The 18,166-nt window shown below is 31.5% G+C and overlaps 1 protein-coding gene across 4 annotated transcripts in view; it reads left to right on the top strand.

The window, feature by feature from the left end:
• LOC148301770 (proton-coupled amino acid transporter-like protein acs) overlaps positions 1 to 17,839 on the top strand; it is a 53,034-nt gene extending 35,195 nt beyond the window's left edge. The window contains exons 3-9 of one of the 4 annotated variants that reach the window (XM_088272740.1): positions 3,641 to 3,751; positions 4,825 to 4,975; positions 6,112 to 6,321; positions 7,109 to 7,381; positions 10,737 to 10,915; positions 13,441 to 13,613; positions 16,679 to 17,839. In XM_088272740.1, coding sequence (XP_088128866.1) covers positions 3,641 to 3,751; positions 4,825 to 4,975; positions 6,112 to 6,321; positions 7,109 to 7,381; positions 10,737 to 10,915; positions 13,441 to 13,613; positions 16,679 to 16,935 — 1,354 coding nt within the window. In that variant the 3' untranslated portion in view covers positions 16,936 to 17,839. The remainder of the gene's footprint in view (positions 1 to 3,640; positions 3,752 to 4,824; positions 4,976 to 6,111; positions 6,322 to 7,108; positions 7,382 to 10,736; positions 10,916 to 13,440; positions 13,614 to 16,678) is intronic. The other 3 variants (XM_088272741.1, XM_088272738.1, XM_088272739.1) reach the window with 3 other exon arrangements.
• The last annotated feature ends 327 nt before the right edge of the window (positions 17,840 to 18,166 follow it).

Genomic DNA, 18,166 nt, shown 5'->3' with positions numbered 1-18,166 from the left:
AAACTCTCGAATAACATTGATGAAAAGGTTTTATCCTGCAGAGTTAGTTTCTTTTTTATACGAATTTGTCAGTTCAAAACTGTTTTAAAAATAAATTAATTATCAACATTTTAAACATATACCACCCACAAATCAAACAATATTGTCAATTTGAAATAATCACTATCTGCATACGGGGACATACGCTATCTGACTTGTTATTTTATGGCCCCACGCTTGGGTTAGATTAGGTTAGGTTAGCCCCATACGTGGAGTCACACGCTATCTGACCTGCTGTTTTACGGCCCCACGCTTGGGTTAGGTTAGGTTATCCCTATACGTGGGGCCACACGCTATCTGACCTGCTGTTTTACGGCCCCACGCTTGGGTTAGGTTAGGTTAGATTAGCCCCACACGTGGGGCCACACGCTATATGACCTGCTTTTTTACGGCCCCACGCTTGGGTTAGGTTAGGTTAGGTTAGCCCCATACGTGGGGCCACACGATATCTGACCTGCTGTTTTACGGCCCCACGCTTGGGTTAGGTTAGGTTAGCCCTATACGTGGGGCCACACGCTATCTGACCTGCTGTTTTACGGCCCCACGCTTGGGTTAGGTTAGGTTAGATTAGCCCCACACGTGGGGCCACACTCTATCTGACCTGCTGTTTTACGGCCCCACGCTTGGGTTAGGTTAGGTTAGATTAGCCCCACACGTGGGGCCACACGCTATCTGACCTGCTGTTTTACGGCCCCACGCTTGGGTTAGGTTAGGTTAGGTTAGGTTAGCCCCAAACGTGGAGGCAATCTGACGTGGTATTTTATGGCCTCGTGGTTGGGTCGCGTCTAGTGTAAACATCGCTGGATGGAAATGTTAATGCATGTAAACAATGATATATCAGACCATAATCACTGTATTATGAAAGAGAGACAGAGCATAGTGGATGTGACAAGGGGCCGCTGTGGCGGATTAGCGAATAATTTGTATGTAAATTCAGTAAAATGGACTGTCTGTAAACGTGCTCTTTTTACGAATCCGTTGCTTTGTCGAAATCTAACAGGATACTGTATTAATCGCGGTATGCGAGATCGGTACAATATTAAATCCTACTTATGACTACTTAATCCTACTTGTAATATGTTTTACTTTATTTTTATATTAATAAAAATAATAACTCACTATCTTGCCGTTTCCACGTAGGGGTAGGCAAAGAGAATAGAACGCTACACCAGTCTGTCTTTGCAAGCATTTTTCTCCTCTTTCACATTCATGCATATCTTTATATTATTATTAAACCATATCCGCCTATACCGCCTCCGAGCATACGGAGTCCACAAACTGTCTCCAGGCATTTCTGTCGGCTGCCAGCTCCCTTGCATCCTCCCAAGTCATATCCGCGTCCCGAAGTTCTGACGAGAACTGCCGACGAACTGTCAGCAGTGGTCGTCCTGGGCGGCGCGAACCTGATGCCTTGTAAAAGAGGCAAGCTTGATTAATGCTCTCAGGAGACATGCGGAGTACATGGCCAAGCCAACTGAATCGCCTTTTCTTGACGACAGTTGTAACCAAGATTTGCTGCGTCCTAAGCCTTATCTCTTCATTCCTCACAAAGTCAAACCACCGCGCGCCTAAAATTCTCCGCAGACACCTATTCTCAAAGCTTGCAAGACACGGCTGCTCTGGACCCTTGTAAGGTGCCATGTTTAACAGCCGTATAAGAGAACAGGAGCAATGCAGGCATTGTATAGGCGGCATTTGGTCCTCACCGAGTATAAATCCGATATCTTTATATATATTCGTTAATTATTCCGACTCAAGACTTGACCACGATCAAGCTTTTGCAATACTGTTTTCATGTTAAGTTTTATATTACATTATTTTTTATTATATTACCAACTCTGCTTATATTACCAACCAAATTCGTCTCATAAATTTGTTCTGTATTTGTATTTTTTCTTCTTTCATTCGATTCATATGCCAAATCATCTTAACACACCTTCCTTTTATCGATAGTGCTTATCTCAGCCTGGCATTTTATCCTTATATCATATATTATATGGAAATATTAAAATAAACGAGGCTTGGGTTTGAAATTTTCAGAGTAAAACAATTTTATTTCGTTATATCAAGAACAAAATCGATAAAATAATTAACGTATGTAAAATACTTTACTATGTTGGCCAATAATCAAAATAGGTTATAGATAGCCATTTAACAAAAACCACTGTTAAACTAACATTACTTGAAGGCAATTAATCATAGAGAAAGTTCAAAAATAATTTTCCAAATTTCGCACCCTGTCGCTATAAGTTGTCGAATCGAAAAGAACGTCGGATTGGGTTTGAACTCGTGTGGTTTTTGAAGTGCATGGATCAAATCCGCAGGTACTTTACTACCATGATATGAAAATGATGGTTTAAAAGGTAGGTGTGGAATGTAAAAAACGAATGATTTGCTTGTACACTTGTCCGTCTTTCTCCGGATCGGTGAGCGCAGTTTCACTTGTCCGTCTTTACCACGTGCACCCCCCTTCCCTGCGCCCGCCCTGCTCGCTCATGAATGATAAAAAACGGGTGCCATATCCGACCGTAAAAAACCAGACTGCCGGACAGTAAAATCCCGTGTCACTATAAGTGCATCGCTTGTGCACTCACAAGCGCCCATAGTAGGTGAATCTATTTTGTTAAACTCTTAACGTTACTCTTAACGTTAAACAAACTGACACCTAGAAGTTAGTCAACAGGTTTTTATTAGAAATTATAAAATACTGCAAAATAATATATATTTTACACATGAAGAGTGAAAAAAACAAAAACAGTTCAATTATATATGAACGTGAATGATAAAATTACATAAAGTTTGTTCTTTTTAAGTTTTCAGTTATTCAAATACGACTAGTCCTCAAGAATATTAAAAAATCTTTGTATTTTATATTTTAAACATAATGCGATAATATGTGATTTTAAAGTATGACTTTAAAATATTCCTAGTACTCATAGTTTCATATTATCCTACTTTTGTATATCTACTTTATAAAGATAAGTTAAAGTAAATTTTTTAATTTTAATAGAATTTAGCAAATTAATATAAAAAGAAATTTTTGGCAAGGATATTACCAGGATTTTTAAAATTCTGTATTTTAAATAGACTTTTTTTCTGATTTTACTGAAAAATTTAATGTTTTTTAAGGTTATATAATTTAAGTTAAAGCAAAGACTTTAATACCACAGACTTATAGACTAAGAAAATACCACATTATTTCTTTGAAGAAAAGACCAAAGGAGAAAATGAAATGAATATGAAGGTGTTGTTTTAATATTCTTAAAGAATTTTTTATCTACCTAAAATAAATACGAGATTTTAAAAGCGTTGAAAAATAAAACTTATCTCTGTTGGGATAAATCAAAATAATGATTTATTAAAAATCTTCTTCTTCTTCTTCTTCTTGGTGTAGGCCTTGTGGCCTGTTTTTAAGAGGGATTAGCCTCCTGCGATGTCGATTCTCAGCTGTCAATCCATCTCTTTGGTATCGTAGTCCTCCACCTAACGACGTTAAAATCTATTCCATTACAATAACGTAATATGGAATTGAAACATGGATGATAAGTAAAACCTATACAAAATAGTACTTGTAATACTGATATTTTGATTTGATTTTCAGTATTTCAGAGTCCAAGGATCCCATCGTTGATAATATTCAACTGCGTGAAGTTGAATATGGAGACAAAGAAACAAAAGGACCAAATGATTCTTTCATAGTACATCCGACTACGTAAGTCCACACATTATTTTTTTTATTTTAAACTAAGTAGAATAAAAAAAATTATAAAAAAATAATATTGTCTGTTGAAAAATATAATGATGGAATCCATTGCGTTAGGGGTGTGAATTTACAGTTGTACGAACACTTGAAGAAATACGAAGAGCAGTATATACAGCATTTTGAGTGTGTCAATATAGATGAAGAAGAATATGGAAGTCAGGGCATTTACGGGCAAAAGATTTCTCTAATGAAGTTCTAGTAATTCAAGCAAAATGTTTCGAAATTGTCTCGAAACAATAATATATACATATATATATATATATATATATATATATATATATATATATATATATATATATATATATATATATATATATATATATATATATATATATATATATATATATATATATATATATATATATATATATATATATATATATATATATATATATATATATATATATATATATATATAATATATAAGTGTGTCCAAATACTTGTTCACCAAATACTTGGTCGTCAGCCCCGTAAATGCCCAGACTTCCATATTCTTCTTCATCTTTGATGAGATGTCAAAAAATAATACCTTATGTATCACTAACCTTCATTTTTAGTTCAAGACAAGTCACATACACCGATGTCAAAAATATATTTGAAGAAATATATTTCACAAAGGAAAATAAGTTTTCCGAAATGTTTAATTGCAAGAATTAACTACCTTCTTTAGAGTGAAATAATCATGATTTGAAAAACTCCCTAGGAGACGGAATCAGATCAATTAGTAATCATTAATAATAACATGGTAAGAGAGGGAAGGTCACCAAGAAATGCAAATTTATTCCAGAAAATCATTCGTACACCGGACTTCTTATAGGACAAATGTCAATAACCTCCCCCTGCAAACCCTTCAATGGTAAATCAATACTTGTTTGCAACGTGCTACTTTGAAAGTAATTCAAAATGCTGAACTGCTCACTGGGCGGAATAAACTTGTACAATTTTTGTAAGATTCTACTCTACATGGGTATAAAAAAATACAGCACATTTATTGTATTACATGACTATTAATATTGTTTCAGATATTTTGAAACCCTAACTCATTTATTTAGGGGAAATGTCGGATCGGGAATGTATGCGATGGGGGACGCATTTAAAAATTCTGGACTTATTTTCGGATCTGTTTGTACACTATTTTTGGGAATTATTAGTGTACACAGTCAACATTTATTGGTGAGTAGTATAATCAGCATAAAACCGCTTATAGGCAAACGAGTCGTTATTTTGCAGACCCGTAGCGATTTATCTTTCTCTAGAGAATTATGTCAGCTTCTCCAAGAAAACTCCCCTAAACATATACTGACTTACTCATACATATTGCATAAAATAGTTTCCTTTGATAATGTTCACGAGCAAGATGGCAAAACTTATAATAATATACCTACTTAAGCTTTTACAGTATTCTTCTGAAAACATCATAACTTTTACCATTTTTTTATCTATGCCTTTTTTGAGACGTGCCATTGATTTAGATAGTAGCTTAACTCTTAAGTATTTTTTTACTGCATTTACTTTGTATATAAGGTAAGTAGGTGAGTATCAATGTAGTTAACATTTTATGATTTATTAATTTATTCGTTTTGAAATTTTACATTTAAACATAATTCATATCTATATCTTACCGAAATACTTGTAACATATCGCCCACTCCTTTCAAGAACGTCATAAATCAAAAATCGTCAATTTTTAGTTGTGCATGTTTTCGGAATGCCCAGAAAATGTACTATATCCCATCAAAAGAGGCATAATTTAAACTTAATATCTACCATTTTTTATTCATGTTTTACTAAGTAAATACCACTATTGTAGTATTTACTAAGTAAAACAATAATTAAAAATTGATTGATTTTACCGCAAAGTGACTGCCGAATAAATTAATGAAATTTATATTTACCCGCTACAGAGCAGAAAGTGTTGTTTTTGCATTTTGAAGAAAAGGTATTGTTTAATTTTTTTTTTAATAAACTAAATATTTTTTCAAATGGAGAAAAACCTTCAGGTTTTACATAAAAAGATCTTTAGCACAGTAAAAAGTTCAGTAAGTGGCTAGATATTAATTTTTAATACATTGTTTTGTTAAATCTAAAAACTTTCTAAACTAAACAAAAAATTATAGTTGAAAAAAATTTAAGTTCTCCTGAAAAATCAAGTTTTTTGATTTATGGCGTTCTTGAAAGAAGTGAGCGATATGTATAAAATATAAAATATACCTTTGAATTATTTCGGTTTTGTGCTTTTTACATACCATCATACGTATAAAAAAATATACCATACGAGTCTGCAGTCATTTTTCGTTGTTTTGATTTCAGCTAACTTGTTCCGATGAAATGCAAAAAAGGACGAGTCTAAATCACCCACCGGACTTTGCTCAAACAGTTGAGCTAGCTTTTTCTACGGGTCCCGAAAAATATAGAAAACTGGCTGTTACAATGAGGCGTTTAGTGAACATTTTCCTGTGTGTAACTCAACTTGGGTTTTGTTGCGTTTATTTCGTTTTCATATCTACGAATATTAAAAAGGCAAGTTCAGTAAAAAATGATAATAAATAGGATATCACTTTATTATTTAAGTTGTACTGAATACATAGATATACATATGCTGTACATTTGAACTATTATCGGTTTGAACGTTAGCTTGAAAATGCCATAACAAGACGAAACAATTGTCGAAAAAAATATTTTTATGTTCATATTTTAGTAGACTCTTAAAATCAGTGTTTGATTTCAACATTCAACATATAAATTAAAATAGAGTTCTAGAAATCAAACACCAAATCTATAAATTAATAAAATACTTTTAAAATTTCTAAGCCATATTTGAAAAAAGATGAATTATTCGATAGCGTTTTGTTGATTGTATCCTTAATATAACCGATACATGTATTTAAGGGGATAAAACGCTAACACATAATTCAATGACCGGCCGACCACCGGAGAGGTCACACGTCTTTTCTCGGATAATTTTTTTAATGAAAATTTTATTGGATATTTTTAGAAAGTAAACAGATTTTTTTTCATCATTTTTAACCCCTATCCTTTCAATAACTCTTTCAATAAACTTATTTTTTCAATGCAAAAACGGTTTTTTAAGAAAAAATCAGTTACGTAAAATGTTACCTGGATTTAGAGAAAATTAAATTACGACTTAACAATTACTGGAGCCTTAAGCGAAAGTATGGAATATCGATATAAATAAATAACTATTTTTCTAAAAATGTTACCATAGTGCCACTTTCAACTTGTATGGTTTAAGACTTATCATTTGTGTTTAAAGCCATTTTATATATAATGCTCAATTTATTTGCAGATTTTCGACCATTATCACTTGTATATGGACATCCATATATACATGGCTATAGTGCTAATACCTATCGTATGCTCTTGCCTAGTTAGAAATCTGAAATACTTGGCACCGCTGTCAGCTCTAGCCAATATTCTCATGATAGCTGGAATTTCAATAACCATCTACTTCGCGTCCCTCGAACTTCCGTCCATCAACACAAGGAAGTTCATAGGCGAATGGAACACCCTTCCACTTTTCTTTGGAACGACAATTTATGCGTTTGAAGGCATTGGATTGGTGAGTATCTATTCTTTATAATCATGCTAATTTTATTTGTATTTTTTTAGCAGTATGCGTTGGAATATTGGTTACTCGAGCGTCCATTTTTGGCTGACATTGTAGATTGACTTATGTACGATGCTGGAAACGGTTTCATGCAGAACCACATATGTCTAGTCTAGTGTTGTAAATTCAAGTTAAAAGAATTGTGTATTATAAGTTTGTTTTGTTATTCTAAATTGTACTGTTCATAAATTATATATTGAAAAGGAGTTATCGATTTCCAGTCTCGCAGGCAACTTTCAACTGGACCTTGTACTATCGTTATCGTCTAGGATCCAAAATATAAGGCACTTTCCAAGTTTCTAAAGTCCTTTTTTTATTTCTTTTTGTTGGTCATGTTAGTATTTTTCTCTGGATTTCTTGAGGGTTTGAAACCTGTTCCTCTAACAAATTGGATATCGAAAATCACATATAAATGTTATCATAAGTCATCGAGACATCGCTGTCATGAAAATATGGAATTAAGAACAGATTATATAACAATCACCTCCGATTCGTACAGAAACACAGAGCTAGCTAACGGTTTTCATTTCCGCTACCCTTATGCGTCTGGCCTCACTGCCAAATTAATATATATACTAATAATATCTGAAGCGGAAAAATGAAAAATGATACAATTTGTTTGTGCACTATACTTTACAAAAGGTACACCTTTATAATGTATAGTCCCTTCATTCATATACGGAAATATGTTACGTTTTTGGGAGTAAATTCAAGTGGTAAAATTTCTAATTTTATTCAAACAGTAATATTTTGATATTTATTATCAGATTAACAGTGATATACAAGTAGTGCTGACAGCATCCCACGCTGTATAAGCATCACAGTTTCCGAACAAAAATATCAATGGTAGTAAAAATTATGATTCATAAAAAGTTTAAAAGTTTAAGGGTATATGCTTAAAACTTGTAACTTAATAAGTCTTTTATTGAAGGAAATACGTTGGAAAGATGGTAACAATCCAATTACGAACACTTATAAGGAAAAGTAAGGAAGATTTCCAGAACTAAAGTGACGCACGTTTCAGTAATTATTGGATTTAATGCGTCAATTTTGCCTCCATTGTCACTACGGACATAACGCCCAGACACAAAAATTTACGCAGGTACACGAGTACGAAGTCCTACGTCAATCTACTGAATATAAAAAAAAACATGATTCTATGCCGTCACAAATATTGGTTTATTACAATTGTAACATATGTACGAATAAAAAATAATATACATATATTATATTATGTATATATATATATATATATATATATATATATATATATATATATATATATATATATATTATATATATATATATATATATATATATATATATATTTACATATAAATGTATATTTATATATTTTCTTAAATATTATGTATTAATCAATATTATGAATTGATTCCACAAAATTTTTAATAACGCTTTTATTTAAAATCTACATTTTTAATATTTTCATTTGCTTCTGCTACTAGAGAGGATAGAACACAACTTTCGTCTGTCCTAACATAGACTTCTAGCTTCCTGCGCATCCATATATCTAGTCACTGTTGCCAGATTTTTGGTTCTGATTTATTTGGTCGTGCTAAGTCTTTCTGAGACATCATTCACTCATTTTCACATCATCCATTCACCCCACGTGTAAAAACCACGTCAAAGAATCGTTCTTAATTTTTCGTAGTCGTCCGCCTCCGTAGTGTAATGGTCAATACGCTCGGCTACCGTACTGGAGGTCCCAGATTCGATTCCCGGGGTCAAATAAATATAAGTGATTTCTTTACGCTAATATTTTTTCAATATTACCCTGGACTGGTACGTGAAGCGGAGAGCTGATCATCTTTCCTATATGTGTTAAAAATGATCGAGATAACATTGCGTTTATATGATGCAATGCCCTATGAACCATAGGGTGCGGATGAGGGTTTTAAGATCCCTTACTCAGCATACATTCCTTGTGAATATATTTATTTTTAATTCTGTCATAAATATATATTTTTACACATTCGTTTTGCATTGCGATTACATTTCAATAGCGTTTACTTTGCTTTCAACCTTCTTTGGCCAGTTCCTCGCTTCTTTTTCAAACAACAGTATTGGAATACAATGAATTGGCCATTTGATATATTCATAATAACAATAATAATAATCAAAATACATTGTTTTGATTGTTTTACCGAATAGAAAAAAGTGTTATCTTCATTGAGTTGTTTTAACGTTAACTTCTGTACTTTCCGATGCCATGATCGAAGCAATTTATCTGTTATTATTTATTTATTGTTAAATACAATATTTAAAACATGTATGAGTTGAAGCAATTAATTCATCATTCATACCGTAATACTTCGAGCTTTAAGGCTTATAATCTCAATTGTACGTACATAGATACACCATTTGACCACTAATTTCAAATAGTTTCATTATGTACAAACCTTATTTACCATTACTAGTCTAGTTTTGGTCAGTTAAATCGCGTTGCTTCACAGGTAATCAGCTCGCTAATGCACAACATAAAACATATCTATGGTTTTTGTTTTCAACATATTATGCAGTTATGTGTAAAATTTATAGCCATCGTTTCAGCCTCTTTTTCAGTGGTTATAAACAGGACGATTTTAATAATAATTCCAAAGGAATTCACAGTGTTATCTTAACACGTCGCCTTGATAAAATGCCGTGCAATGGAGGCTAAAAAGCCGGCCATAAGTATCAACACGATGATATTTATCGATACGTAAATGTTTACTGTGGGGTGTAAAATGGTGTATAAATGGTGTATAGAATGTAACTTTCGAAGTTTATGGGACATTCTGCAGCCCATAATTAAAAGCTTCAAAGCATAGTTTCTATCAACCTTTCGTAATAACCGGTTAAAGAAAAAATAGTATATATTTTATTTTTTGACATCTCATCAAAGATGAAGAAGAATATGGAAGTCTGGGCATTTACGGGGCTTACGACCGTCATAGGCTGGTTTAAGTGATCACTTTACACACGTGTAACATTCACCAATTCTACCCATTATTGACAACCACACTACTCAAATTCTTGGAAAAAAAAAATAATAATAATAAATAAATAAAAAAAATAATAAAAAATAATAATATGAAAATAACTCCTGTAATTGGAGATAATCCAGATTTTGTGAACAAGTATTTGGACACACTAAAAATGTTGTAGTACATATTTCATACAGAAATTACAGAATTAATATCAGCAACGAAATAAATGTTGAAACCAATAATTTATTCATGTTTAAAAGAGAAAAAAAAATTCAAGTACGATGTCTTTGTCAACTTAATTTTTTAATTTTTTACAGGTATTGCCATTGAAAAATGAAATGAAAGAGCCCAGAAAGTTCCAGACCCCTTTAGGCGTTCTTAACGTCGGAATGACAGTGGTAGCCGCACTATTGATCACGGTTGGGTTTTTGGGATACTTGAAATGGGGAGATGATGTATTGGGAAGTCTAGCACTGAACTTAAAGGAAGGCAACACGTATGTATTTTTCAGTCAAATCATAATTATATATAATTGCTGGTTGAACCATATAAACACCTAATGCGATTTTATTACTAGGGTAATATGTTCTTAATGAAACGTAGTTTAAAATTATGTATCATGACTTGTCATTTTACCCATGATTGATAACCACACTACTTCAATTTTTGGAACTCCTAGATATATGATCAATCTCATGACAGACACTTCCATATTCTTCTTCATCTATGTTGAGATATCAACAAAAAAAACTCCTAAATTGAGAACACTCAGATATCTCAACAAGTATTTGAACACACTGAAAATGTTATGAATAAAATATCTGGTCAAATAACATAAAAGCTGCTTTAAAAATTGAAAATCATGTTTTAGGCGTTTCTCGGTATATTTTCAGGCGATTCTCGGTAAAAAATGAAAGCCCCCTTCAAATTGATATTACACAAAGAAACCAATTTGTATATATGTGTATGATACTTACAACCCACGATATCATCGTAACAGACTGTTTTCAGGGCTTTATTGCGAGTTAATATTTGATTGATCGCAATTAACTTCGGGAAAAAACCCAAGCAACTTTATATGTAATCAAATAATTGTTAAAAACTTGAGATTATTACATTTCACACGATTAGTGTCGAAAACTGCAGATATTTTAATCGATTGGTTATCACAAAACTGTAATTTTCGAAACATTTCGTGTGAAATGAAATAAAATTCACAACATTTTGAGTGTGTCCAAATACTTGTTCACAAATGTGGATTATCTCCGATTATAGGAGTAATTTTTTTTAAATGCCAAGAATTCCATAATCTTCTTCATCAAAGATGAAGAAGATTATGGAATTCTTGGCATTTACGGGGCTGACGACCGTCATAGGCTGGTTTAAGTGATCACTTTACACACGCGTAACATTCAACAATTCATTGAAGGGGTACAATTGGTGAATGTTACACGTGCGTAAAGTGGTCACTTAAACTAGCCTATGACGGTCGTCAGCCCCGCAAATGCCCAGACTTCCATATCATCTTTGATGAAATGTCAAAAAAATAATAAGAAAAATAAAATTCGATTAGTGGTTTAGTACAAACGGTTAATTTTTAATAATCAACATGTCATTTCACAAAGTTAATACCAAATGAATAAACAATATAATCAAAATATCTTCTGCTCCGATCCGTGGTCAGTTGTGCTTAGGGCACAGTGTTAACTTTATAGCATGTTAAATCAAGGCTTGGTGATCAGTCTCGCGCTCTAGATTCTTGGATAAGGGAGAGGAAAATAATTTGATAGGATAACGCAACTCAAAGAGCTTATAGTGAAGGGTATATTTGAGAATTGGAATGGAAAGGTAATAAAAGGAATTATTAGTTAGCAATTGCAAAAACAGAATAGCAGCAATATGCGCTCGGAGTTGCATACCCATAAGGAACGATATATATATATATATATAAATATATATATATATATATATATATATATATATATATATATATATATATATATATATATATATATATATATATATATATATATATATATATATATATATATATATATATATAAATATATTTATATATATATATATATATATATATATATATATATATATATATATATATATATATATATATATATATATATATATATATATATATATATATATATATATATATATATATATATATATATATATATATATATATATATATGTAGATAATTTTTTATGTTTTGATATTGATCCATGGTTATGCGATCTTAGTGAATTTCAGTGAATTTAGTTAAATTTTCATTGTTCTAAAACTGAAGATATTATGGAATTATTCATTATAGTATTAGGGAAAATTGTTTTTCATGCTGTAAGATATTCATAAAACGGATTTTAACGCGCTTAACCTTAACGCCCAGTCGGGCCGACGCGCGATGGCGACGCTCAGTCGAGGGTGGCGCCGGTTTTTGATGTGATGGTAAAATTGGATTTTAATTTATACAATATTAATATGTAAATTAATTGAATTTTTATGCAAAACAGTCTTATTCGTAATTATTATTTAGGTAATGGTTTTTCCTAAATGTATTTACGGATTTACGTATTTCCATTAAATGCTATTACGAATTCACATTTTAAAATCTCAACAAATATGGAGAAGAATATGGAAGTCTGGGTATTTACAGGGCTTATGACCTAATCATAGTATGGTTAAATAATCACTTTATACGTATGATTGACAACCACACTACTTCAATTTATGGAACTCATACATATATCTTCAATCTCATGATGCTTCATCAGAGTTCACAACAGAAATGTATGGTTGGATTGAGAAAACTTTTATTAAGCTCTTTAGACCCTTTCATTAAGACGTATGCACTCCATCTATGTTAAGATGTCAACAATTTGAAAATAACGCTTAAATGTAAAAAATTAGATTTGTGAACAATTATTATATTTGGACACACTCAAAATGTTGTAAATATTTAGAAATATTCACATCTAAATTTTTCTTTCATTTTTATTTTTCAGAATGAGCATTGTAGTTCAAGGAATTCTAGCTGTCGGAATAATTTTTACTTACCCTATACAAATGTATGTACCCGTGGATATTATTTGGCCAGAAGTAAATACAAAATATGGGCCATTCAAATCTCCCAAAATCATTGAATTACTTCTTCGAGTGAGCTTGGTTCTCCTAACTTGTGAGTATAGACAAATTAAGTGTATGACATATCATTATGAAACGAGATTTCATTCATTTTACTTGGTTTAAATGCTACTTCCATAAATGGGTTCTGATTATGTGATTTTCATGGACTGAAATAAGAACATAAAAGAAAGATATTTGCTTATATCGCTCACTCCTTTCAACAACGTCATATATAAAAAAAACTTGATTTTTCAGGAGAGCGTTTTTAAAGTTTAAATAAATAATGAAATGTTTTAATAATAAATATAAAGCCACTTATTAAACTTATTCCTATTCAGAAGATCTTTTTCAGTAAAACCTGAATGTTTTTATCTATTTTCTGGGCATTTCAAAAACATGCACAACTCAAAATTGGCAATTCTTGATATTTGAAGTTCTTGAAAGGAGTGAGCGATATTTGTTATTTTTCAATATAATTAAAGAAACCTTTAAACGAAATCACAAATTAAAATTGTTTTCCCAAAAACCACGATAACAATAGGTACAATTTGACAAATGGAAGTCAACACGAGCATTATGAAAGTATTTTCAGTGTTGAAATGTGATTGAGAAAAAAACATTTCTTGAATACGGTAAAAGCTAATAATATAAAAGTAGAAGTTATTTTTATACTTTTTTAAATTAAGTTTTACTTAGTAAATATCACTATTTCTTAAAATCTATTGTGACACGTGTGACATGCATTCCGCGTCATTTTCAAAAACCGTACGTGAAAATAAAAAATTATGCGGAAAGCATCGAAATACATATCACAATAGGTTTCTAGAAATAGTGGTAGTTATTAAGTGAAACTCATATTTTTTGACATCTCATCAAAGATGAACAAGAATATGGAAGTCTGGGCATTTACGGGGCTGACGACCGTCATAGGCTGATTTAAATGATCACTTTACACACGTGTAACATTCAGCCCCGTAAATGCCCAGACTTCCATATTCTTCTTCATCTTTGATGAGATGTCAAAAAATAATATGAAAATAACTCCTGTAATTGGACATAATCCTGATTTGTGAACAAGTATTTGGACATAAGTACTCAAAATGTTGCAAGTGAAACTCAAATTAAAAATGGATAGATTTTTACCATAAAGTGACTGGCGAAACAATTAATGAAATAGTTTTTATTACAGTTATTTATTATTAATTATAGAGTTTTATTAGCTTTTATTTAGGTTGCAAAAGGGATTTTGTAACACTGATGAATAAATAAATTTGTCAATTTTGAGTATACTATCATAAGCGGTTCAGCGGAAAAATAAATAGCTAACAAAAATGGGTATACCTCACTCCGTTATTTGAAAATTATGGGAATAATAATGTTTTCAAACAAAAATAACAGGCACTTTATATTATTACTCTTTGTTTTGCCTGTACAATTCAATGCATTATAAATTGTCATTTTTTAAAATAAAATATCACAGTCTGTAGTACAGTAATTAAAGCGTTTAGGTACCGTGCATGAGGTGCAAGGTTCGATTCCCAGTGGTGTCAAAATAAACTCAAATGATTTTTCACGGCAATATTTATTTAATGTTACCCTGGAATATTATCTTAAACCTAGGAGTTATTACCTTGCCTTGAAATAAATACATATTTCGCAAAACACAAACTGCATCAATGTCCTGTGCGCCGTTAGATGCGGATCCCTATCCAGAAAGGATTATTTCCCCTAACAACGTACTAGCTTTCAGCCGGGTAAGCTTGCATCGGTTATATTGATCCATTTGTCCCGATATTATCTGTCCGGCGTATTGCGGGAATTCATCGAGTGCAGCCTGCATCCAATGTGCCTGGATCTCTGGGTCGAGAGACGTAACGAGTAGTGTATTGAAAATCTGCGCATTTCCGCCTTTTCCGAGAAAGGGTGTCGTTCATACTCCGGAACTAGGTAAATTAGATTGAACTTAGGATTTTGAGAATAACTTTCAAACGGTTGTTTAGTGAAAAAGACAGATCCTACATTGAATACTTTATTTTGGTTGACAATATAACATGTTCTTTAAAGACCATATTAGTATTTGCAAAACAAATTGACGAAAATATTCAGCTTCTTTGGATGTTTACATTGTACATTTTTTTCATATTCTTTCGTCATAATATCACTGTAGAAGGTCCTTTTTCATACTGCTTTTTTTGGAAGTTAAATTTCTTCAGAATTCGTTAAAATAGTCTTTACTTAATTCGGTTTTTGATCCAAAAATTTGCAGCAATTCTAGAAGAGAGGAGTTGCTGGTTATTCATATAAAAACATCCTTCATGATTGCAAGATTAACCTACATAATTGCATTAAACCAATGCAAAATGTGAGTGCTTCAGGTTTATACCTTTAGTAGACGGTCAAATCAGTAGACAGGTAGTGCTTGTACAAATTTAACATTAAAAATGAGAATGTACAGTAAATGAAAACTAAAAATTAATATTCCCATAATTTGATGATAGAATAAGGAGGGTATGGATAACTTTATCAGGTTAGTAATTGGGGAGAGAAGGAGAAGATCCCAAAAAGACGGGGTTATACGATGTGCAATAAGGATAGAATGTCGCCATCAATTAATTATATAAATTATAACGAATAAAGAAAATTACATAAGGAATCTATTTAAAATATCGCTCACTCCTTTCAAGAACGTCATAAATCAAAAATCGTCAAATTTCAGTTGTGCATGTTTTCGGAATGCCCAGAAAATGTACTATATCCTAGCAAAAGAGGCATATTTTTAACTTAATATTTACCAGCTACAAGACAGAAAGTTTTTGCATTTTGAAGAAAAGGTATTGTTTAATTATTTTTTGAAATATACTAAATATTTTTCAAATGGAGAAAGAACCTTCAGTTTTTGCCTAAAAAGATCTGTTGCACAGTAAAAAGTTCAATAAATGGCTTGATATTTATTTTTAATACATTGTATTATATTTTTAAACTTTAAAAACGTTCTCCTGAAAAATCAAGTTTTTTTTTTATTTATGACGTTCTTGAAAGGAGTGAGCGATATGTCATGTCGGATAAATATTTATGTATATACGATATACTTGATCAATATGTTTGTTTTTGTTCTAGTTGCTTGTGCTGAAGCGATTCCTAATTTGGGTCTTTTTATTTCACTGGTTGGGGCAGTAAGCAGTACTGCATTAGCCCTGATTTTCCCTCCAATTCTAGAGCTGATCTCGAGAGCACAAGACGCAGCTGGCGTTCCGGTAATCGTTATTACCAAGAATTGTCTAATTCTTCTGATAGGGTTTATCGGATTTGCCACGGGCACTTATGAAAGTGTTCGTGCCATAATCGATGAATACCTCATAACTCATAACCGATAAAAAAAATCATACGATACAAGCCATGTTGATTATTCTACTTATTTTTCTTTTAAAAAATCTGTTTAATATTATATACCTATATTCCTCTCCATCGTAGATAGTGGTGTTTGACCAATTCACGCTGACAAAATTGTTTATTTAGTAATTACGAGTATTTATTGTAAATGGGTTTATCTCTCTTGAAGTTGTTCGGTAAACCCAGTAATTTAGAATTGTGTTATTAAATGAAAATAAAAAGAATCTTATGATTTCATTAATTTATTCGGAAGTTCTTCTGCAATATCTAGTGACGAAATTGTACTAATATTGAGTAAATTTGGAGATACAGATATTCATTTCTTTTTAATTTACGTTTTATTTAGTACATTTGAATACGGTGTTTGAAAATGATGCGGAATGCATCGAAATTTGTCAAGAAATACATTTTAAGAAATAGTGGTATTTACTAAGTAAAACCTAAATTGAAAATGGATAGAATTTACCACAAAGTGACTGCCGAATCAATTAATGGGACTCATTTACTTACCATACTGAACAAAAAGTTTTCGCAAATTACAGGATAAGATTTTTTTCGGAAAAAAAGAATTGTATTTGTATTAAAGAGTATTTTCTATCTAGATGTACTCAATACATCACAACAGAGCAATAAAGATCTTCAAATAGATATTCATATACCTACATGTATAGATTAAACCTCAATACATGTCATATTATTCATGAATTTAGTTTAACCAACCGATTTTAATACTAGGAATAAATGAAACATGGAAATCAAATGGAGTTTCATAGACAAGGTCAACAGCTCGGACGACTATTTGACACTATTTTCTAACAATGATTTATTTTATTTTATTGTACGTAATATTTGTTTTATTGATTGTAAATAAAATAAAATTCATTTTGGCATTTTATACTACATCTTAAATCTGGACTATGGCGATGGGTTGAAGAGCAATTTAAATGTTCCAGCAATAATCATAATGGCATTTGAAATTCTATGCACCTATTACTTACATTCATTCAGAGTACATCTGATGAAATGGGTGTTAACGCGGTAGACATAATCATAACTTAACTAAAGTTATCGAACTTCGACACTGGTCGTTTAAAATCAATTTGAAGATTTTTTAAATCATGTACATAGTCATTACCTAATTAGAATTCCATTTTAAGATTTTTATATAATGTACATAGTCATAACCTAATTGGAATTCCATTATAAGATTTTTAT

The sequence above is a fragment of the Brachycentrus maculatus genome, unplaced genomic scaffold (assembly GCF_059751285.1).
Source record: "Brachycentrus maculatus isolate JH-2025_06_01 unplaced genomic scaffold, ASM5975128v1 h1tg000518l, whole genome shotgun sequence".
Taxonomy (NCBI): domain Eukaryota; kingdom Metazoa; phylum Arthropoda; class Insecta; order Trichoptera; family Brachycentridae; genus Brachycentrus; species Brachycentrus maculatus.
This window is presented reverse-complemented; position numbering and strand designations above follow the sequence as displayed.